Consider the following 23219-nt stretch of genomic DNA (forward strand, 5'->3'; position numbering starts at 1 on the left):
GTTTTATAATCATTCTCTGGACTAAAGGTCTTGCCAGGACCTCAGGGGTTGCTTCATGGGGGGTGTGGATGAAACTTTCACACACCAAAAATCTGTCCAAGAGAAGGTCATCTCTTTTGAGAAAAACTACCTTCTCCTGTTTATTACAGAATTCATTATAGAATTTTTTGAAAATATAAATATGCATAAAGAAGGGGAGAAGCTCCTGTAATCACACTATACATAGATCATCACTTGTAACTATCAAACAAATTGGGATTTTGTTGCAACTGTAGTTTTGTATCCCGTTTGGTGAACATTTTCCCATGCAATTAAATATTTTATGCATTGGGTGGGGGGGATTCCAGTATACAAATTTGTTGCAATTTATTTAACTAAGCTCTTATTGTTGAACATTTAGCATATTGCCTTTGTTTTTGTTTTTTTGTTTACTTGTTTTGGACTTTGGGGCTGTTATAAGTGCTTCAATTAGTGTCTTTGTGAGACAGATCTTCACGTATATCGTAGATTATGTCCTTTGAATTCCTGGAAGTGGAATTGCGGGACCAAAGGATATTTGATACATATTTGCCAATTTGTCTTCTAAGACTGATTTCACGCATTTGTACTCCCACGGGCAATTTTATAGGACTTCACTGGGGTTGCCGGTGTCACTAACTGTCAAAAGCCAACCTAGACCTCCCAGCCGGGCCTCTAGGTTTGCTTCATGTTTTCCCGCCCACTCCGCATACCCGCCGCGCGCCCCACACCCGCGTCCGTGATGGCCCTCCCCTTCCTTACTCCGTTACCGATTCTGTCCAATCAAAAGCAGCCTTCCCCAGTATCGCTGAGTGGTTGGTAAGAGGAAGTTTCCGTCGCTCTCAGGGGTGGGCGGAGTGGGCTGACGGACGTGTCGACGGGCCAGTGTGAACGGCGAGCGGGGCGTGCGTGGCGTGCGTGGCGCGCTGGCCTGGAAGCGGTGGACTTGGGAGGACTGCCGGCTGGTTGAGCAGCGAGAGATTTCGGCGGCCATGGCTCCCAACGTTCCCATGGCCGAACCGGCTAGAGAGTCTCCTGAAGGCATCCGGGCCGTGCTTCTGGGGCCGCCCGGAGCCGGCAAGGGTACCCAGGTGAGTTGCTGAGCCGGGCTTGTTGGCAGAGCCCGTGGGACTCCAAGGTCAGGGCTGCCAGAGGTCTGGGTCGCCCCTGAGCCGGGCCGCTGGCTGAAGCCTGGAGGGGTACCCTGGCTGGAGTCTGGGGTTCTAGCAGGTGTTTGGGGGAGGGTCCACATTGGAGGTCGAGGGAGTCTGAGTTAGAGTTCTTGAGGGACCCAGGCTTGAGGTGCCGTGTTAGGTGATCCTAAGGACTGATTAGATCCCTTAAGGGTTTAGAAGCTGGGAAGATTTGAAGGGTAAGGTGCGCCCTGGGCTGAGGCATGTAGATTACAACCTGAGTGGACGCAGGGACCCCAGATTGCCTGCGATTTGGTAGTGGGTTGTCGAGGGTTACGTTCCAGGCACTCGGGGTAGGGGGACGTTTCTGGTAATGACTGATGCCTGAAGGTGGAGTAGCGTCTCCCACTCATGGGGGAAAGCGGGAGCTGGCCTGTGCTGGTTAGGAGTACTGCTAAGAGAAATGAGGTATGACCTGCCTGAGACAGTTAAGTTGGGGGGATGGGAGAGAGTACCTCAATATACAGGTGAGAAAACGGGCTCAGAGAGGTCAGGCGGCTTTCTCAGGTTAGCAAAATTGACTTCATGGAGCCTGGAACCTCAGGGCTCTGAGTGATTGGAGTCTGAAGTTACCTTCTGCTGACCGTGGGGCCTCACTTGGCACCTGGGACATAATGGGCCCATAGATCAAGGTTGGGATTTATGATCTCACTTAGGATTTCGAAGCCCATAGGTTGGATTATCAATATCCTCCTCCTGCCTGGGGTCTGGCATTGCCCGCCCCCCCGCAGCCCTCAAGTTTTTGCTTGCTGTTAGGGTCTAAAGAGGGAATTCCTGAAAGTCTGATCTGCTAAGGGAATGGGGTTCTGGGTGCTGCTCTCTGCCCCCTCTTCTCTTCTGAGCCCTTGCAAAGATTGCAAAGTCCTGGCAGACAGATCATTTGTCTTATTCATTCTTGGGGCTCCTGTGACACCCAGCACATTATTTGATGAGGTTACTGGAAATGGATGAACACAGATTCATGTGGGTGATGAGGAGAAGGGGAGTCTTAGAGATTCAGTTCATTCCTGTGACTTTGCTTTTTGGCTGTGTCTACTAGGTGAAGAAAGACCACTTCCCCTTTTCTCTCTATAGCCAGAGCCGATTTGCCCTTGAGGGTCATTGTTACCCAACCCCCTTGTCCTCAGTAACATTGAATGCTCCTCTTTCCTGTTGCTACCACCCTCAGTTATTAGGTAACCTGCAGTTTAGGAATGTTTAATCCCAAACTCTACGGACTTTTGCGGAGTGACCGAGATAAACGAGGTAGCTCAAATGCATCAGTTGTTTTCTCTTAGTTCATATTGAAGTTAATAATTTCAGTAGTTGTGAAATGGACAACCCATCCCTGTGCTGAGACAAGGGCTTTATAGTTTAGCAAGCTTTGTAACTTCTAAGCCTCACTGCTCTCTCCTGAAATATGGGGCTAATACTTAACCTTACTCATTCAACATGTCATGAGCACCGAACATTGGAGACAGAGCAGTAAAGAAGCCTGATAAGGTCCTTGCCCCCCTAGACCAAAAGTTAACAAGGATACTGGAAAATTATGTTATATATGTGTGTAAAGCACACCTAGATGACAACCTGGCACATAATAGATGTTCACTAATTATTGACTCCCTATCTTAGTAACACATCCCCCCACCCCCCCAACTCAGCTGTATCTCGGTGTAAAGGGTAATGTTTTCAGGAAGTTTTGAAGAAAATTATACTATGAGCTGATTTATAAGGGTGTATGTATGATGGGAGTTGGTCAGAGAAGGCCTTGTAGAAGTCGAGGAGATGTGATTAGAGCTGGGACTTAAGGGTAAGATTTACACAAGTCACTTAACCTCTGTACACCTTTCTCTCCATAACTGGAACAATAGGAATACTGGTGGTTTTAGTTTTAATGGAGTTTTAAAGAACAGTGTTCCTAAATCAGAGGTTGCAAAGTGGCAGCCTGCAGCAGAATTTAGCCTGCAGACACACCCCAGCTTTTTATTATGAAGAGTTTGAATACATAAAAGAAGACAGGATTGTGTAATGAGCCCCCATGTCCCATTATCCAGCCCCAGCTACCATCAGCTGGTGGCCATTCCTTCCCCATCCACTCTCCCTTCACAGATTATTTTAGAGCAGCTCCCAGACATTATAACACTTCAGTTGTAAATATTTCAATGTGTATTTCTAAAAGACGAATTCTTTTTTGTAAACAAGCACACTATCCCCTAAAAACAATAATAACAGCAAATGTTTACATTTCCATTCATTTGTCTCACAAATATGATCATTTCAAGTCCCTTTTAATTTACAGGTTCCCCCCTTTTCTTTCCTTGCAGCTTTTTTGTGGAAGTTGTTTATTCTGGGAGTATCCCTCTTTCTGAGAATTTTTTTATTGTATCCCCATGCCATACTTAACATCTTCCTCTTTCTTTCCTGTAAAAAAACAATTAACCAGATCTGGGTTCAATTTTTGACCCAACTACATCACAGGTGGTGGTGTGCTGTCCATTAGGAGGCATACTGTGTCTGCTTATCTCTGGTGTTCAGTGCCTGGGTCCAGGAATTCACTGTGGGTGGCAAAATGGTGATGTTCTACTTATATCATTCCCTTTTCATTTATTAGCTGAAATATTTCTATAAAGAGAAACTTCTCACCTACTATTTGGTATGGTTTGTACAGTAAGGGTAGGTTAAATGCTTGATTTATTCCTATAATTTGTCAGCTTTCAAAATAATAAGTTGACCACACAGTGTTTTCAGTTGTGAAATTTCACTTAAAAATCCAGAGCTCTCGTTTCTCTTGAGAAGTCAGATCTGGTGGTTCTGGGCCTCCATTCCAGCGTGGCACGCAGTTGAGTGGGGATGCCGCTTTGGGTGGTCCATGTGCTCTCCTGTCCCCTGCATAGCCCTCTTCCCTGCCTGTTGCTTTATTTGACCCACTTCATTTGTGTTGCCTGCCTGGTAAATGTTTGTGATCTTTGATGTAAAATCCTAACCTGGGTTAGTGCCTAGTGCCTGCTCAGTAATGTTTGTTTTCTTCCCACTAGTGCTTCCTTTTATACCTGCATAACTCAGTATTTTAGGTATTTAATGTTGGCATGACTGAAATAATCTGTTTCCTTTTACAACTTTTTATTTTTAACTAAAATAGTTAAACATTTTTAAACTACCTGCTTTTGCATCAACATAATAATGTCTAAAACATCTGGAACACTTGGATTTGTTGTTTTGTTTAAATAACCTTACTTCCCTGTCTCCCTTTTAGGGTTAGATGTTCCTATGGTGTGGCCAAAACGGGTATGTTTTCTGTTTCCTCTGCCAGCCCCTTTCATAGTTTCTTCCATGTGTCCAGCTGACACCAGTTCTTCAAGGCCAGCACACTTAGGCCGTCAGCTGCCATCTTGCAGGTCAGGCTCTGTCAGTTATGTCAGTGCATTGACGCTCACAGTGCAAAAACAACTCTGTGAGACCCATGCTCTTACACCCCCTTTTACAGGTAGAGAAACTAAAGCTCAAAGAGCTTGTGCTCTAGGTTACAGGGCAAGTAATTGGCTGATCTTGCATCTGAATGACTTCAAAGCTCCTGCTCTTTCTGCTGCTATCTGCTGCCCTGGGTTAGATTTGTCTCCTGCCCTATGCATGTTTTGTTGGATAAGTTCCATGCTAGAGATGCAGGACAGCCCTTGCCCTCAAGAGGGTTTAGTATTGCAAAATAGTCACCCTTTGCTGGGTTACGTGACAGACCCTACCCCCCACAGACAAAGATGTTACAGGTGTCATCTGATTTAATCCTGCAGCCCTAGGAGGAAGGTCCTGTTGTTATCTTTGCCTTTGCCTGGTAAACTGAGGCCCAGTGTGTATCTTGCCCCAGGACATACATAAAGTAGCAAAGATAGGATTTGAATTCGTGACTGTGACTGATGCTTGAACAGCGTTACCATCTTATCTTTGCTATCAGTCTAGGTGTAGGGGCGGAAATGAACGTGCATGCAAGCAGTACTTACTAGTGCAGAGTACCATCTGGGAAGTGTGAGATGAGTGACTGACAAATGCTAGGACAGTTCAGGGTTAGAAAAGAACTATAATTTGTTGAGAATCTTCCATTCTTCCTCCTACACATCCAGTGATGTTGGTACTAATATATCCAATTTATAGTGATTAAAGGATCTCTGGCCTGAGGTTACATGGTCAGTTAACAGGCAGAGCTGAAATTCAAACACAAGTTTCTGTGCTTTGAAAAAACTTTTTTTTTTTTTTTTTGTGGTACGTGGGCCTCTCACTGCTGCGGCCTTTCCTGTTGCGGGGCACAGGCTCTGGACGCGCAAGCCCAGCGGCCATGGCTCATGGGCCCAGCCGCTCCACGCCATGTGGGATCTTCCCAGACCGGGGCACGAACCCGTGTCCCCTGCCTCAGCAGGCGGACTCTCAACCACTACGCCACCAGGGAAGCCCTAAAAAACTTTTTAACTGAAGTATAATATACATAGAGAAAGGTACAGATATCCTAGGTGGGCAGCTTGATGGATTTTCACATGTGAACACACTTGTGTAACTTATACCCATATGAAGAAACAGAACATTGCCAGCACTGTGAAGGCCTCCTTGTGCTCCCTTCCACACATATACACACACTTCCCCAAGGACAACCACTAAGGCTCTGGCGGGGTGGTGGGGGTGTTAGTAAAGCCATGTGGTGTCATGGATAAGAGCTAGGGCTCGACAGTCTTGAGGCCAGTTGCCAGATCTGCTGTTACTAGCTTTGTGATCTTGGGCAACTTAGCCTCTGAATTTCATTTGTAAAATGCACGTAAAAATAGTTACTACCTAACATATTTGTTATGTATTATACATATTAAATACTGTAAAACAATGCATGGGAAAATTGCTTGGCATCTTGCAAACACCCAGTTAACTGATGTTGACATGATTCCTTCTTGGAGGAAGAAAGGGTAGTTGGGGAGGGTTTTTGGTGGGAGAGATATGCTCAGAATTTGACTACAGAGGAGGGTAGAGCTTGGACCAGTAGGAGGAAGGGAGAGGGCATTCTTGCATAGAGAGGATCTTGAGCCGAGGTCCATGGAGAGGCTTATGTTATGTAATTGGAAAGCATATATAGAGCAGCTGTTTGCCGTAGTGCAGGGCATCCTGGTAGGGGACTTGTGGAGGCAAATTTGAGTAGCTTGGGAGGTATAGGAAGTTGGTTGTGGACGACACTGAGTGCTGGACTAAGGTATGGGGACTTCTCCCCTGTTGCCCTGGGGGAACGTTGAGGCTTCTGAATGTATGTTTGTTGGGGGGTGGGTAGTATGTCCAGCAGTATTTTAGGAGATGTTTGCAGCTGCATGTACAGAAGCATTGGAGGTGGAAGTGGGAAAGACAGCAGTAGAAAGATGATTTCAAGGTAAGAAAACAAGTGAGCTTGATTAAATCAAATCTTAAAGACTGACATTTTCCCTTTATTTCTCTAAATGCCAGGCACTGTGCTGGATTCTTTTGCGTATATGATTTTGCCAAATCCCCATAACAGCTCTGAAAGTAGACATTGTTGTCTGTACAGTAAGTCCCCTACATACGAATGAGTTCCATTCCGAGAGCGCGTTGCTAAGTCAAATTTGTTCGTAAGTCCAACAAAGTTAGGCTAGGTACCCAACTAACACAATCAGCTATATAGTACTGTGCTGTAATAGGTTTATAATACTTTTCACACCAGTAATACATAAAAATAAAATAAAGAAGACATTTTTAATCATACAGTACAGTACCTTGAAAAGTACAGTGGTACAGTACAACAGCTGGCATACAGGGGCATAGGGTGAACAGGCAAGAAGAGTTACTGACTGGAGGAGGGAGAGGAGGTGGGAGATGGTAGAGCTGAAGGATCGTCAGCTATAGGAGACGGAGGGCGAGCTGCAGTTTCACTCACGCCTGACGTCGATGGCACAGGTTCTGGTTCCTTGCTGGATTCAACTCTATCTACCCTCTTGAAAAAATGATCCAGTGATGTCTGGGTAGTACCTCTTTTTTTCTCGTCATAGATGGTACAGTACCGCTGGATTGCATTCTGAACGGCTGCTGCAACCTTCATGCACCGTCCTACGTTCAGGCGCTGTGCCTCAAAAACTAACAGTGCCTCCTCAAATAAAGAAAATCCCGTTGCCATTTCCTGCGTCGTGAATCTCTTTGGTTCTGCAGTTACTTCTTCCTCTTGGCTGTCTTCGTCCTTTCTCTGGGCCTCCAATTCCTGGCGCTTCTTAGCAGTACCAGCTACATCACCGCTGCTTTTACGCTTGTTTCAGGACATCCTGGGCTTGAAATAAAGACACTATACTTCTGTACTCTATACAGTACTGTACGGTAAAGTACACAAAAGCGCAGCCACTTGTAGAGGGTGCACGCATGTGACAATGTATGCCAGACACGTGAACTTACATGATTGGACATGTGAACGCACATTTGCATCTTTGAAAGTTTGCAGCTTGAAGGTTCATATGTAGGGGACTTACTGTACTCTAGAGATGAAGAAACCAAGGCCTTAAGGCTATATATCTTGTTCAAGGTGACACAGTGAGTAAACTGTAAATCTCGGATCTGTACTACTATAAAACCCAGTCTTACACCCCTGCCCCAGGGCTTCACAATCTGTGTGCGTCAGAATCCCACCATGCTACCCGAAAACCACTCAATCATACATTTCAAGGGCGGGCCTGGCTTTGTATTTTTAGCAAGTGCCCCAGGTGATTGTGATAATACACTGATGTTTGAGAACACTAACCTCACCATGCTGCCTCCCTAGTGGTTTTAGCCATTCTGAACCACACCCCCTTCCCAAACCACAGGTTTCTCCTACAGATGGGGGGCCTATTTCTTGGGCTCAACAGTAGCCCATGGCTAGTAAGACACATGTGTCTCAGGGCCTCAGCAGCAGCTGAGTGTGGTCCAGGGGTCAGCAGCACAGCCAGGCCTGGAAGCTTGTTTAAAATGCAGATGCTCAGGGCCCACCCTGTAGAATCAGAATCTGCATTTTAGCAGTACCCTCAGGTGGTTTGGAGTAGGAGAAGCATTCCTCTAAAAAAAGTATAAGCGTGAAGTGTAAGGGGAATGAAATACAGCTGTTTCATCAGGCTTCTTCTGTAGTTTGCAAGTAAAGAGTAATGCAAAAAAGAAAGACCTTGAAAGGAGGTCTTTTATTTACTGAATGCCTACGGTGTGTCTGATATTTATTTCATTTTATCCTCACAACAGCCCTATGGAGTAGACATTATCCCTATTTGACTGGTAAGGGAACTGAGATTCTGAGAAATTAAGTAACTAGCCAAAGGTCATAAAGCTATTGAGGGCAGCCAGGGGTCATGTGCAAATCTGTCTGACTCCAAATTTCATGCTCTTTGCAGCCCACCCCATTGACTTCCGTGCAGCCAGCAAGAAATGAAGGAGTTAGTCTTCCGCAATGCCGCGTCTTCCCTCTGGGAGTGTGCTTCCACACAGCCGTAGAATCTAGTCACCTGAAATAGCACAGAAGAGTCCTATGGTTTAGAGTGGTAAAAATTGGAAGGTTAGGTGCTAACAGCTCTTCTCTGGTGTTTTGGTTACTCTTTCCCCTGGAACAAGCCTGACCTCCCAATTTTTCACCCAAGTTAATTTCAGCAACCAAGGAGAAAGATCGGCAGAAAAGCACAGCTCTCTGGGTTTGTGGCCACTGTGCCAGCCCGAAGGACCAGAAGGTTTTCCATCACCAGAGCGTCCTGACCTTCACTGGTTTCCCAAGTGCGGTTTTAAATACCTCATCTGGGTTCCATTTTGCTATGAAGTCAGTGCTCTGAGCTGAATCAGTCCATGAGTCACAAACCAGCACTGTTGCCCTGAGCCCTATCTATTTAGCCTTTACCATGTGCACCTAAGAAAGCTCCCAATGAACTGGTTTGAGCAAGGTTCCCACCCTACTTCTTTTCCAAAACAATTGAACCAGAAAGCAAAGTGTTAAGCTCCTTGAACTGATTCTATTCCTCATGAATTCTGCATTCTTTTTTGCCACTACAAAACCAATGTCGGACTCTCCAGGGTCTCTTCTCTTCTAGTCTTCATTGTGTGGTATAGTCACCAAACTATGAACTCATAGAGGACAGAGTCTGTGTCTCCTATTCATCTGTTTCCCTGGTACCCAGCAAGGTTCTTAGAAGAGGCATCTTCGAAGTATTAGTATTTTCTTTCTGTATGAATGAATATGGAATTAAGACAGGGATTACAGTAACAGCTGATGTTCACTGAGCACTTACAAAGTGCCTGGCCCTGCATATGTGGAATTCTATATAATCTCATCAACCCAGTGATACAGGTACTATTACCATCTCCATTATACCTAGAGGAAATTTAAAATTTAGAAAAGTGATATAATTCTTCTCACGTCACATAACCAGCCATTGGTGAACCTGGTGTCTGAAACCCAGGCATTTGACTCTCAAGCCCATGCTCTTAGCCAAAAGGCTATACTGCTCCCTAAAGCTGCTAAGCACTTACTGTTTGCCAGGTGCTCTTCATATATATATCTCATCTGATCCTCACAGCTACCTTCTGAGACAGAGACTTTTTGCCTTCATTTTAGACAAATGAGAAAACTGAGCCTCTTGAGAGGTTAAGTGATTTGGCCCAGATAATGCAGGTACCCTAGAGACAGGGAAGGGAAGAACCGAGTCTGCCTGAGGGAGACTTCTGCGCCTGGCTCCAGCTGCCTCCCACACTGGTGACCACCGTACTTGACAGCCACACGTCCATCTCTCTGGCGAACATTCATTCAGCACGTTACATGCCAGGCATTGTGCCGGGTGCTTTATATACATGAACTCTTTTAAACTTCCGAGCAACCGTGGGAAGTGTTCGTACTGCTGTTTCTGTTTTTCCCATTTATAATGGGGAAACTGAGGCTTATGTGTCACTAGTGTGTCTAGTGGAAGTAGTGATAATAGCTGATATTTATGATGGCTTCCTGTGCTAGGTGCACTGTTTTAAGTGCCTATGTATTATCTCATGTAATTCTTAACTACAACCCTATAGTCATATGTTAGAATATAATGGAAGGTACTTTTATCCCAGTTACAGGTAAGGAAATAGGCATTTGTCAGAGTTCACATAGCCAGTAAGTGGCAGGGCCAGGTTCACACCCAGGCAGTCTAACTCCAAGGCCTGCACTGTTAACCATATCTTGGTTTTTGTCTTCCCCTTCCTAGGCACCCAAGTTGGCTGAAAACTTCTGTGTCTGCCATTTGGCTACTGGGGACATGCTGAGAGCCATGGTGGCTTCTGGCTCAGAGCTGGGAAAAAAGCTGAAGGCAACTATGGATGCCGGGAAACTGGTAGGTTTGGTGGTACCAGTGAATGTTGATATTCCTCAGAGTCTAGATCTGCCCTGCTTAATAGGGTGAGCACCAGCTACATGTAACTACTGAAATTAATTTTAATTTAATTTAATTTAAAATTAACTTCCTCAGTTTCACTTGCCACATTTCAAGTTTTTGCTAGCCCGCACAGATATAGAACATTTTAATCATTGTAGAAAGTTCTGTTGGACAGCCCTGTGCTGCGGGGTGTTTTAACAAACTGGCACATTATATGAACTTTTACAGTAGCAAGTTACTTGGTTCATTCTGAATTTATGACACTTATTTTATTCACGGTACTCTTGAAGTTCCTTTGTGCCGGCACATTTTGTAATATACCCAGTTTTTTTTGTTTGTTTGTTTTTTACTTTTTTTTTTTTTTTAAATACCCAGTTTTAAGACCAAGAATGAAACTGCCATCCCTAGGCCAGAACTCAAGGGTGATTCAAGAGAGGACTCAGGAAGTCTCAGAAGTGTTTTTAATCTACTTTTGTGATTCTGTTCTGTGTCTTTAACAGAGGGGTTGCTTGGCAGTTGACAAAAGTAATCCTTCTTATTTGGTGAATATAATAGCATTTCCTCTTGTTTTTAGTCCAGTTGATCTGATTGGAGAAGTACAATTTATTACCCACTAAATGTTTTTTGATTAGTGCCAGAGCTTAATAGTAACTGAGTTATTCTGGGACTTGGCCTTGGGAAGAAGTCATTTTGTGCTTGGCTCTCTGGTCTTTACGTATCTTAGAATGTTGGTTGGGGCGGGTGCTGGGCCTCCCGTCAGGCTTTGAGATTCTGGACCTGGGGTAGCCCTGCCTGTGTGCCCAGCTGCCCCTTTACTTCTAGCTTTCCCTTCATGTTAATGAGGCCGTAAGTCAAGCCATAAAGCTAGATATTTTGGACTTTGGGTCTTGGTGGAAGATCCCGTACTGAGAAAAAATTGGGTTGTGGCAATGAGATTACTTATCTCCAGCCTTCACTTAGTCGCAGAGCTTATACTTTGTCCCCAAGTTCACAGCTGGCCCCAGGAGATAAGAGCATTAGCTACCAAAATGGGCAGCCTTCACTCTAATACTGGCAGGGAACTTTTCTTGCAGTGAAAGCGCAGGAGGAAAACTGGTTTTTGGAAGCTAGGAAGGATCCTTGTTGGGGTTTTTAGAGGGGATCAGAGGAGTGTTGGGCTGGCTTCTTGGTTCCTTGGTTCTGAACCAGTCTTGCCAAGGTCAGTGAACTTCTCTGTTGCTTCCTGTCCGAGACTGCCTGGGTTGCTTTACTGTTAGCCTAATCAAAATTGTGAAACAAGTAAAGTTGGTGCCTTTCTACAATTCTGGTCAACCCCCATTCTCTCCTAGAGCCCTCCTCAGGTGGTCTCTCAGCCATATGTCCTCACTTACGTCTTGAAGACAGCTGATTGCTGAGGAGCTGTTATCTGATTGCTAGGACTCTGACTAATGGCCAGAGGGGCCTTCAGGACCTAAGAAATGGGGGTCTCCTGGTGGGGTGATAGGCATTCCTGTTCCCTCACCCAGATTACTGGGACACAGGAGAATCTCAAGGGAAGAGAATGTGTATATGGCAACCACAGAAATAATCATGAAACTGAATCTTCCAAATGCAGCCACTCCATATTTGCTCTGATTTTTGCTTCTTTGGGGTCAAGAACCTGTTTAGTAATCAGGTTATACAGACATAAACTTATGACCCTGGAGTTGGGCTAATGCCACCTAGTTAATGGATTTAACCCCAAGATTGTTTTGTTCTTGACTTCCAGGTGAGCGATGAAATGGTCGTGGAGCTCATTGAGAAGAATTTGGAGACGCCTCCATGCAAAAATGGTTTTCTTTTAGATGGCTTCCCTCGGACTGTGAGGCAGGCAGAAATGGTGAGTGGCTTGGTTTTGTATGACCATTGCATGAAAGCAAATCCTGGCCCTCTATCTCTTTATTCCTTTGAGGGAAATGGGTCTTATCAAGCTCTGGTAGCTTAGGTGGGCCACACGCTTTTTTACAGCTTGATGACCTCATGGAGAAGAGGAAAGAGAAGCTTGATTCTGTGATTGAATTCAGCATCCCAGACTCTCTGCTGATCCGGAGAATCACAGGAAGGTATTTGTCCCCTGAAGGTCCCTTCTTTTCATGCTTCCTCAGAGCTTTGTCAGACGACAGGAACTGCTCCGGCCTAATCCCAGCCATGAAGCTTAGTGCCGTTTCCACATGGATTGACCTTATGTGGTGACATGGGATGGGGATATGGAAGGAAGAGCAAGGGATCTGAAGTCCAGCAGCAACTCAGTCCTATCATCTTTTAACTCTGACCCTAGGCAAGTTTCTTAACCTCTCTAAGGCTGTTTCCTCATATGTAGAGAGGAAGTAATAGTACCTGCTTCAAGGACCCATTGTGCATGGTAGATAGCATGTTGTGCATATTTCAGAGCCTTGCTTACCTGGGTGCTTAAGAAGTACTAAATTCCTGGGCTTCCCTGGTGGCACAGTGGTTGAGAGTCCGCCTGCCAATGCAGGGGACACGGGTTCGTGCCCCGGTCTGGGAGGATCCCACATGCCGCGGAGTGGCTGAGCCCATGAGCCATGGCCGCTGAGCCTGCACGTCTGGAGCCTGTGCTCCGCAGTGGGAGAGGCCACAGCAGTGAGAGGCCCGCATACCGCAAAAAAAAAAAAAAGAAATACGAAATTTCTTACATCTGTATCTCCATTTTAGTGCTTTTTAAGTCCGATTTCAGTTGAAGTTGCCATACCTTGCTGTAGGCTTTTTATTATAAAAATAATAGGACCATCTATACAGTTTAGAAAATTGAGGAAAAACTTGCTCATGGTACAGCCAGCTTAGCGAATAACTCTATAATTTTTTTGCGTGTTTTGTTTTAAAGTGCTTATTTCACTATAGTAGTTAACGTTGAACACAGAAATGCTTCTGCTTCTGATGAGTTTGCTCCTAAAAAGTGCCACTGCTTTAGGCTACAGTTTCCTCAGCCCTCTTTCACTACCGCGCTACCATCTGCTTTATGCCTTCCAAAAATATGTGGGAAGCTCTCAACCACTAACAGACCCTCCCATTCTTGTCCTTATTATGGGCTATATAGCTTTTTTTTAATCCCTCAGTCACTTTTTAAAAATTTATTTATTTATTTGTTTTTATTTTTGGCTGTGTTGGGTCTTCGTTGCTGTGCGTGGGCTCCCTCTAGTTGTGGTGAGCGGGTGCTACTCTTCGTTGCGGTGTGCGGGCTTCTCATTGCGGTGGCTTCTCTTGTTGCAGAGCACGGGCTCTAGGCACGCGGGCTTCAGTAGTTGTAGCACTGGGACTCAGTAGTTGTGGCTCGTGGGCTCTAGAGCGCAGGCTCAGTAGTTGTGGCCCACGAGCTTAGTTGCTCCGCAGCATGTGGGATCTTCCCAGGCCAGGGCTCGAACCCGTGTCCCCTGCATGGGCAGGCGGATTCTTAACCACTGCACCACCAGGGAAGCCCCCTTAGTCACTTTAATGGAGCCTCAGGAAGGTGGTCAGCCTACCATCCTGAACCAGACTTCCATGACCATTATTTTTAATTGCTGCATGATATTTCACAGTACATGAACCATCATTTACTTAATTGTTCCCCGATTGTTGTACATTTGTGTTCTTCCAGTTTTCCATTGTTAAATTCATGCTTTGGCCATCATAGGACATGTAAGTTTTTAAATTAAGGGGGCAGTGTTTTCTGATTATAAATGTTATTACTTTGATTTCCTAATGAGGTTGAACATTTTTCTCCATCTGTCTGCAGTCCATATCTTTAAGGAGAGAGGCAGCAGAGTAAGTGTTAGAGGTGTTCTCCTGGAAGGCTGTGTTAGATACAGTGGGATCCACCTTATATTAATTTTCTTTTCAAATGTCCAGGTTTCATGTTTCCAGCTATTGCATAGGCTTCTTCAGTGCAGGAATTTTGTTTCTTTGCTCTGGCACAGAGTAGGCAAGCAAAGTTGATGTAGTCCAAGAAGCTTGACAAGAAGGGACATGACCAGGGCTGGGGTCCCGGACATTGCAAAGCAGATGTTAATAGTACTAGGTGACGCGAGGGGCCTTTGATCTGATCAGCTCAGCTTCCTAAGTGCCTGCTTTGTGCAGGCACAGCTCTGGGAGCAGGGGACCAGTAGAGAATATAGAACAATATGCTGGTGCCCATGTCTGACCTCAGAGCGTCTACAATCCCTACATGAAACCTGGGCTGTTTAGTGCAGTAGGGGTCCAGGAAGACAGCCTGGGGGCAGGGAGGGAAGTCTGGCTAGGACAGGTGTAAAGTCTGACTTGACCTTCCTGGATAGAGAGGATTTTGCTGAGGCTTTCCCATAAGGGAGTAGAGGCAAGAATGAGTATGCATTGAGGGAGAGGCTCTAGCTAAGGCTTCTGGCAAAATGTCTGTCCAGCGCTGGAGAAATGGCCTGGGAGGCTGGGTGGTAGAATGAGTGCGGTTGGGAAGGTGGAATGGGAGCCTGGCTGGGGACGGTCTGCCAAGGAAGAGACGGTAGACATGACTGAGTCAGGAATCATGGGATGTTCTTAAGCCACTAGACGTTGTGGCAGATACAGCATTTTGAGAACATTAGCTTGGTCCTGGTATACAGGCTAAATTGAGGGAAATAAGAAACAGACAAGGACCCTACTTGGAGGAGCCTGATGTGATCCACCGGTGAAGTGATGGAGACTGGGGTTGGCTGGTGGGGCACTGAGAGTTTCTGAAGAACAAACTCCAGAATTGTAGAGGGCGAAAGAGGCAAGACTTGGTCTCTCGGTTTGGAAGTGAGTGGTGTAGTGTGGCCCTCTCCCTTACAGGGGAGGAAACAGAACAGGTCAGACTGTGTAAAGGTGTTTTTCCAAGCCCACTTGCCTATCAGTGGCAGAACTAGCACCAAAAACCTGCTTTCTGCCTCCTCATCCACTATGCTGATTATTGCAAGAAAAAGAGTCAGGAACTAGCCAGTTTAATATGGATCTTATTTAAATCTGACATGATAAGGACCCCACTGTAAATGTCTTCAGAATTGGCTCTGACCTCACTTCTATGGGTTATTATTTTATTTCTTGCCATAAGTATGGCTGGTGGGTTTTGATTTTAACCTATTCATTGTTGGCTTTCTGGTATCATTAGCCTAATGTCTTGTACCATCCCCATTTTGTGGATGAGAAAACAGGTGTCTGAAGTATCACACCCAAGGTAGCAGTGGCTGTAGCATCCCAGCCCGATCCCTCCACATCTTCACCTCCGCATCCAGGCCAGGCTCAGTGGCTTGTAGAGCTGTTTTGGTTGGTACTTAAGACCAGTCCCATTTTAAGAACTTGGAGATTGGTTTCTTTTCCCTTCTAGGGAATGAATCTTGCCTTCTTCTTAAAATGATACTTGGAAGTGGGGAAGGAGCAGTGTTATATGTAACTGGAGGGCTGAGGGAATCTGGGAATGCGCAAGAGCTGATGTAGAGACATGGAGAGGAGAGAATTGTGTTTGTTGCAGCCTGGCTGCTGTGTGCCCTGTGCTTTCCAGAAGGTGAAGAAACAAGGTCCAGGGACTTCCCTGGTGGTCCAGTGGTTAAGACTCCACACTTCCACCGCAGGGGGCATGGGTTCAATGCTGGTTGGGGAGCTAAGATCCTGCATGCTGCACAGCGTGGCCAAAAAAATAGAAACTTCATGCCCCCAGCCCTTCCCAAAGGAAAGCTGTAGCTGAGCCCCGCAGCTTCTGCTCTTCCTCTCCTTGGGTCTCCTAGTGGGTGTCATTTCCCAGTGGATGCACCAGAGGAACCCCTCCAGCAACTCAAATAAAGGAGGGCCCAACCTCGTGTTACATGATTGCAGTCACAGGCCCACTCAGTGTAACTTACTCACTCTGCTATCAACTTGTCCCCCATGCTGTAAATGGACCACCTCATTCTATAAATGGACCACTTGGCCCCCCAAAATATGCTGTCATTAAAACACAGTATCACATTTTACAAACATGTGGCTTCGATAGTCTAACCCAGACTTTCCCAACTGATGTGCTGAGATATTGACCCCCTCAGCCACCAGAGCAAGCACGCTGAGTACTTTCTGTGTATGCCAAGAGGTGGAAAATGTTGGGAAGCTCTGGCCTAACAGACCTTCATGAGGAGAGTAGCCATCAGGTAACTAGGCAGACCTTGGTTGGCATAGAATTGGGAAGCCACGCGAAGCTGTGGGCACCAGCTGCCGAGCAGTGTTTGGCCTGCCTCCTTTCCTTCTTAGGTTTCGGGGCTCCTGTGGTGTGACCACTCCCAGTCAGGAGCGTGGGCTTGTTGCTTAAGGGGACACGGCAGAGATGCAGCTGCCAGCTACATGTTCTGTGCCAAGTAAATGCTTCTTCTTGAGCTCTTTATTCTATGACTTAATATGTTGTTTTCCCTGATGCCTTGAATATTTCCCTCTGATGGCTGGGCTTTCTGTGTCTGTGTGGTCGCAGAGCTGTTCAGCATTGTCTGCTGATGTCTGCATCCATAGCACATGTTTTTCCTATAGCACCTTTCTGGTTTTATAACCAAACTAGTTTAGAAAATAAGGTTAGTTTCTCTGTCCTCTGTCCCCCATGGCACTTTGTCCAAATCTCTGTTAAAGGATTACCAAATTTATTGTAGTTATTTATTTCCACATTTGTCTCCCCCTCTAAACTAATCACTGTTTGTGAGCAGGGATCGTGACTCGTTGCTCTGTAGCCCCTGAATTCAGCTTAAGGCCTGAATCGGAATGGTCTCACACAGTCGAATTAGGCTGTCATTATACCAGCCTCTTCAGCCAGACACGTATTTTAATGTTGGGTCAAAAGAGAAAACAGGGCTTCCCTGGTGGCACAGTGGTTGAGAGTCCGCCTGCCGATGCAGGAGATGCGGGTTCGTGCCCGGGTCCGGGAAGATCCCACATGCCGCGGAGCGGCTGGGCCCGTGAGCCATGGCCGCTGAGCCTGCGCGTCCGGAGCCTGTGCTCTGCAACGGGAGAGGCCATAACAGTGAGAGGCCCGCGTACCACAAAAAAAAAAAAAGAGAGAAAAAAGAGAGAAAACATACTCCCTCTGGCATATGCCCAGTTATTTTCCTAAGCAAGAGATTCCTATAACACGGTTCTCTGCTGGATTAAAGTCCTTGCATCCAGCTTCTCTGTCTGTGCTTGTCATCTTGGAGACCCCTGGGGTTCCGGCAGCCTGATTCCTGTTCATTTGCTGTCTTTCAGACTGATTCACCCCGAGAGTGGCCGTTCCTACCACGAGGAGTTCAACCCCCCAAAGGAGCCCATGAAAGATGATGTATGTAAATTCAGGACGGGGAGTTTCCTTTTCTTTCCTTCCTCTCTCTTACTTCGCTTTTTTTTCTTTTTTCTTTCTTCCCTTTGTTCTTCCCATTTTCCCCTTATTCCTACCAATATTACGAACTTAACCATGAGAAATATTGCTATCGCGTAAATCACATGGGCTGCGGCTCATCTTTAGAGTGTCCCTCCAAGTGGTTTATTACTTGACCTTGAGGTAGCCACCAGTGCCAGCCACTTCCCAGTGCCCAGTTTGTACCTGTCTTTTGTCCAGAGCAGCCCCTTCCTGGCATCATGGCAACCTAAATGGTGAACTAATCGGGAGAAGGCTGCTTGGAAGCCCCGGATTAGAGCCACGGTTGGAAGGACAGTACTGAAGAGATGTTTGTTGACCAGTCCTGCTTCAGAAGAATGTCTTCTCTCTCTAGTGACTGTACTGTGCCCTACAGATTCAGAAGAGCTTGGCCAGGTTAACACTGCCAGGTTCCTATGACAGTCTTTAATTGTTTGCAGATGTAAAAGGGGGGTCTCACACTGTAATATTTGCCATAAATAGTTCACCTTGTCTGTTTTAGAACACGCAGGCAACAGTAAGAATTTCCTGGATTTACCTTTGTCATATGAGACAAGTTCATCAGGTCATACGGGTTCCAAAGCTGTCTGGCAACTTAGTCACGTTTCACAGAGTTGGCAGTTCTGTCACTCAGTGTTCCCTGTCACTTGCCACTTTCAGAATGTTGAAGGCCGGCACCCCAGTGAAAAAACTGAATACTTATGCAGCTAAGATCCTAATTGCCACCGCATCTGTGATTTTGATGTATTCTCCTGGTCTCAGGGGCCTCTGTCTTTCTTGTTTCTCACCCTAGAAGTGTTTGTCTTGGAAGCTGAACAGCCTGAGCACAAGCCATGAGAGAAAGACCTTGTCTGTCCCCCTGTCTCAGCCCTTTCCTCACAGTTGCTGTTTCAGGCTCCCTGATTTCTCTGGACCAAGTGGTCTGCTCCTGGGACCAACTTGCTGGGAATAGTGAAGTTCTTTATAGTTCTTTATCGGAGGGGGTCTAGAATGTCTTGCCTTTCCCTCTGACGGACTTTGGGATCAGACGGCCTCTCAGATCTGCATCCAGCATTGGATTAGGAGAACTTGCTGAGTCCTGGCCTTTCATTACCCTCTTCCTGTTCTCAGATCACCGGGGAACCCTTGGTCCGCCGATCAGATGATAATGAGAAGGCCTTGAAAATCCGCCTGGAGGCCTATCACACTCAGACTGCCCCGCTGGTGGAGTACTACAGTAAACGGGGGATCCACTCTGCCATCGATGCCTCCCAGACCCCTGACGTTGTGTTTGCAAGCATCCTAGCAGCCTTCTCCAAAGCCACATGTAAAGACTTGGTTATGTTTATATAATGTTGGGTCCAGAAAGGAGCTTCTTTCTTCTTCCTATCCCTGTTGAAGGAGTGGGTGGGAATGGCAGAGCAGGCAGAGGGAAGCTGCTTCAGGCCAGCAAGAGTATCATTTGATGTACTGATTAAAAAAGCACTTGCTTCATGTATCTTTGGCGTGTGTGCAACTCTCATCTCATCTGTGTGTGTGGGCGTGTGTGCGTGTGCGCATGTGTGTGTTGGTATAAGTATGTGTACACTCTCCTACTTTCTAAGTTATAGGCAAGATTGCTTTACTAGCTGTTTATTTCTTTAGCCATACTCTAGGTTTTATTTTTTGACCAAAATAAACTAACTCAGGTATCTACCAGGCATTCCAGTTCCCTAGTATTTTTCCCATCTCCAACAGCTAATTAGAAGTCCTGGGTCACATGAAGTCAGGCAGGGCCACAGTTCCTAGTGGCAGACTGTTGGCCAGAAATTCCATTTGTTTTCTCACCCGTAATGAAAAGCCAAATGAGTCAGTGTGTGGAAAGGGATCATTAATTTTTTCCCCCTAAACAGGAAGGAAAAGGCGCTTACATTATAGATTCCAGAAATTAACTGGGAGAGGGTATCAGCATAGAAAGAGCCAGGCCAAGCTGGAATATTTCTGTGAACTGCACCATGGTTCTGTAAAGTAGGAATCATCCGGGACCTGTGTTGAATACTGAATTGTTGCCAAAGAATTAAACCAGGTGAAAGGTCCTTTTGAATTTAGACAGTCTTCTGAACATCCAGGCTGGGCATCTGAGGGCAGCCAGTCCACTTCCCCAAAGAGAGACCAGGGTAGGTTTGTTTTTATTTTTAATGTTCGCCTCTGTTTCCAAGTATGAACAAAACAGTGATTTGAGGATCATTTTGGGATCGTTTTGATTAGAATTTATTCAAACCCAGTCTCTCTGCAGGATGTGAAACCCAAATCAGATGTATCCCTTTTAAACTCAAACCATCTCCCTTCCAGATCCAATCCTTCACCCCTTACATCATGATGGTGGTGGCCAGTCTCCCCAAGAAAGGATCACCCCAAAAATAAGATCACCTATGGCAGTAACCAGCTTTTATTCTTAACCTCAGCTCCCAGCTATTAAACATTTCCTGAGGTCCGTGCTGTGCCTTTTGGTCTCTGGTTTGATTTGGGGCAAACAGATGAATTAATAGACTGCTGTGAGGGACCACAAAAACAGCAGCCTCTGGAAAAAAACCATGAAAAAAATCAGTGGCAGGTCCAATAAATAATGCCACCTGCCCAGTGTAATCTGCTGACTCAGTTTAGTGGACTATAAAGTGTCCAGTCCCCATCTGACGTGAGTTCTCCTGCTGTCTGTGGGCCCGCCAGAGGTTTTGTCCTCTGTCCACTTGGAAGCTGGCTATGGGTACAGCTTGCAGGTGGACAGAGTGGCCATCTCGTGTCCCTCTTTGTCTGCTTCAAGTGAGTGTCTGCTGACTCTGCTCTGCCTTGTTTCCCTGGCTGTAAACTAACTCCATCCATTCTCAGCGGAAACCCAATCTGGCATGGGGTGTTTCTGGGAAGCACATGACTTCTGGGAATGGACAAGGAAGGGCAGTGAAACCAAAACTGTCAGCTCTGTCTGTGGGGATCTGGGCTCCTTCTCTGGGTGAGGGTGGCCTCGTGAATCTTGGAGTCGATTCCTCTTCGAGTAGGGACAGTTGCAGGCATTTGGCCTCAAAGGTGAGGTCCTTGAATGTTTGCTGATAGAGTGTGCGTGATCCTTACTCAGATATTTGTCATCCGTCTATATGCATTCACGTGTGCACACACGTGCGTGTGATTTTTGGGCTATCAGTGAAAACTGGAAGATCGTCGGGGTTGCATATGCCCTTTTGGGGGTAGGTACGATTCAATTTTTGCTTCGTTTAATTCCAGAACCTTAACCTCAGCAGGCATGAGAGCTTTCACCTGGCAGAGAAATGTCCGGTGTTTAATGCATTTGGTTGCCGGGGCGTGCATGCCAAGCTTCTCTGATATTTACTTAGTTTTTAAAAACCCATTTTGTTCTCTCTTGTTTCCTCTCTATTTCAGCCTAGTAACAGAAGGCCAGGCGAGACTGCACCACTGCTCATCACCCTGCGGCGTGATCCCTGCTCTTAGGTGCTGGGCAGAGGGGAGGGGTGGTCAGGGTAAGGATGGAGAGGGCGGAGTGGTGAGAGCTCAAGAGGAGAATGGGAAGAGCAGCAGTGCTGTAGTGAAGCAACTTCTTTTCCATGGAGTAGGAGCCTTAAAAAGTATAAGCAAAGGGAAAAATTGATTTTTTAGAACACTGATTGGAGGGTATAAATAGAAACAGGGAGATGCAGTATTATTTCTAAGGAATCACGTTGTCATTTACTCCAGACTGGTGACGATATTTTTTAAAGCCAGTGCCCTAAGACCTCAGCTTTTATCAGAACCTCATGCCAGCCCAGGAATGCCGGAAATCACACTGTTGTCCTGTCTGTCCTGTAGCTTGGAACAGGGCAGGAGTTGACTACTAACCCTGGTTCCCCATACCATGAGATCAAAAAGTCATCTCCCCATTTGAAAGAGATATAGAGTATGTTCATGGGGGTAGTGGCCCAGCAAATCAGGTTTACTGGAGTCATGAGGCAGGTGGAGCAGGCTGGTCTCACTCCCTTCCCAACTTACCACCGATGTACCAGCCCGCCGGCTCTCGTGGGTAAGCTCTCGACAGCCACCCAGCATATGCCACAGTCCCACACTCTTGCCTTCCTCCATCCATGTCGTGTGAAAGGACCCTTTTTAATAAATGAGGAAGTGTCCTAAGCGACCTTATCCAAAGATTGTCCTTTCCATCCTCAAATCCTGTGACTGGGATCACTCAACAACACTGTGATGTATTATTTTCAATGAGGTGCCTTTCTTAACTGTCCAAATGCTGCCTTGTTCAGCCCCTAAATCAATAAAGTGTGTTAAATGTTTGTATCCCCTGTTGTGGCATTTTTTTAAGGGGATGTGGGCCAGTAAAATGACTGAATTCTGGATCTGACATTGAATTCTGGATCTTGTGGTCACTGGAAGTCGTGAGAAGAAAGGAAGGTCCAAGCGTATGTTCATCAGAAGAGCCTGCACCCTCTTGACCTTCAGCTGATTTGCAGGATTTTCTTGAGCCCAAGGACAAGGCAGCTTGGTCTAGTGGAGACCAGCACTGTGCTTGGAGTTCAGGGGATGTACGACAAATCCCAGCCAATCATTTACTCTGCTTCTGTTTCCCATGTGAAAAAGAGACTGGTGATGCCACCTTCTCGGACTCATTGGCAATAAATGAAATTTACAAGAAGCAGCTTTTTGCTTGGTGCCTGGCACACAACAGACACTGGATAAATGCTAGTTGGAACCGAGGATACACAGAAAAAATGTCTGCTTCTTGCCAGGCTGGATGATTATTGAGCAGACAGTTGTCCGCAGCCTAGAAAGCCAGTGCTTCTAATCCCTAAGCCAGATTCTTGGCTGCCTTTTCAGCTGCCTCTTTAATATTCTTGGTTGCTTTGTAAATCCATTTCTTCCCCTGCAAAAATGAGCTTAAATCATTTGTCCAAACTGAAGCTCTCATGCTGTTTGGAAGGGCTGCCTTTGGTAGTGAGGTTTCTGAAAAATGACAGCTGTCCTGAAAACAGAGGAAGCTGGGCTGGAAGCGCTGTCCTTCCCCAGGCAGGTGCTCTTGCCCTGGAGAGAGGCAGGGCTGTCCCTGGCATATGAAATCCTGCCCCCTCTTCCAACTCCTCCCTCTTCTGTTCCACCACTTCCCCCACCTCTATAGAGTCATTTTCAGGTGTCAGCATGACTTATTTGTCCTGACCTTTTCATCCCCTGAGGTATTTAAATGCTCCATGAAAATTTTCTTCCCTTCCGTGATCATCGTGCAACAAACGGGGAAATCTTTGTCAGAGCAGCCTGGGAGCACGCGTAGTATGGTTGAAAAGGATAAATTGAAAGAAAACC

General features: G+C 46.1%; 1 protein-coding gene across 3 annotated transcripts; it reads left to right on the forward strand.

Annotated features, from left to right (window-relative positions):
• Positions 1-963: 963 nt before the first annotated feature.
• AK2 (adenylate kinase 2) lies at positions 964-22202 on the forward strand. 3 transcript variants are annotated; one of them, XM_082863572.1, is made up of 7 exons: positions 964-1109; positions 10400-10525; positions 12315-12425; positions 12554-12648; positions 17765-17837; positions 19023-19218; positions 21303-22202. In XM_082863572.1, exons 1-7 carry the CDS (start codon positions 1011-1013, stop codon positions 21305-21307), a joined length of 705 nt encoding a protein of 234 aa, XP_082719698.1. In that variant the 5' UTR covers positions 964-1010; the 3' UTR covers positions 21308-22202. The 3 variants fall into 3 exon arrangements, with proteins under 3 accessions (XP_082719698.1, XP_082719697.1, XP_082719699.1); XM_082863571.1 differs by lacking the exon at positions 21303-22202 and having other exon boundaries at positions 19023-21261; XM_082863573.1 differs by lacking the exons at positions 12554-12648; positions 21303-22202 and having other exon boundaries at positions 19023-19162.
• The last annotated feature ends 1017 nt before the right edge of the window (positions 22203-23219 follow it).

The sequence above is a fragment of the Leucopleurus acutus genome, assembly GCF_964270905.1.
Source record: "Leucopleurus acutus genome assembly, chromosome: 2".
NCBI lineage: Eukaryota > Metazoa > Chordata > Mammalia > Artiodactyla > Delphinidae > Leucopleurus > Leucopleurus acutus.

Excerpts from the sequence above, each read along its gene's own strand:
- AK2 (XM_082863571.1), top strand. The coding sequence starts at position 1,011 with ATGGCTCCCAACGTTCCCATGGCCGAACCGGCTAGAGAGTCTCCTGAA. Across the intron at positions 1,110-10,399 it reads GAGCCGGCAAGGGTACCCAG|GCACCCAAGTTGGCTGAAAA; the intron begins GTGAGTTGCTGA and ends TCCCCTTCCTAG. Across the intron at positions 12,649-17,764 it reads ATCCGGAGAATCACAGGAAG|ACTGATTCACCCCGAGAGTG; the intron begins GTATTTGTCCCC and ends GCTGTCTTTCAG.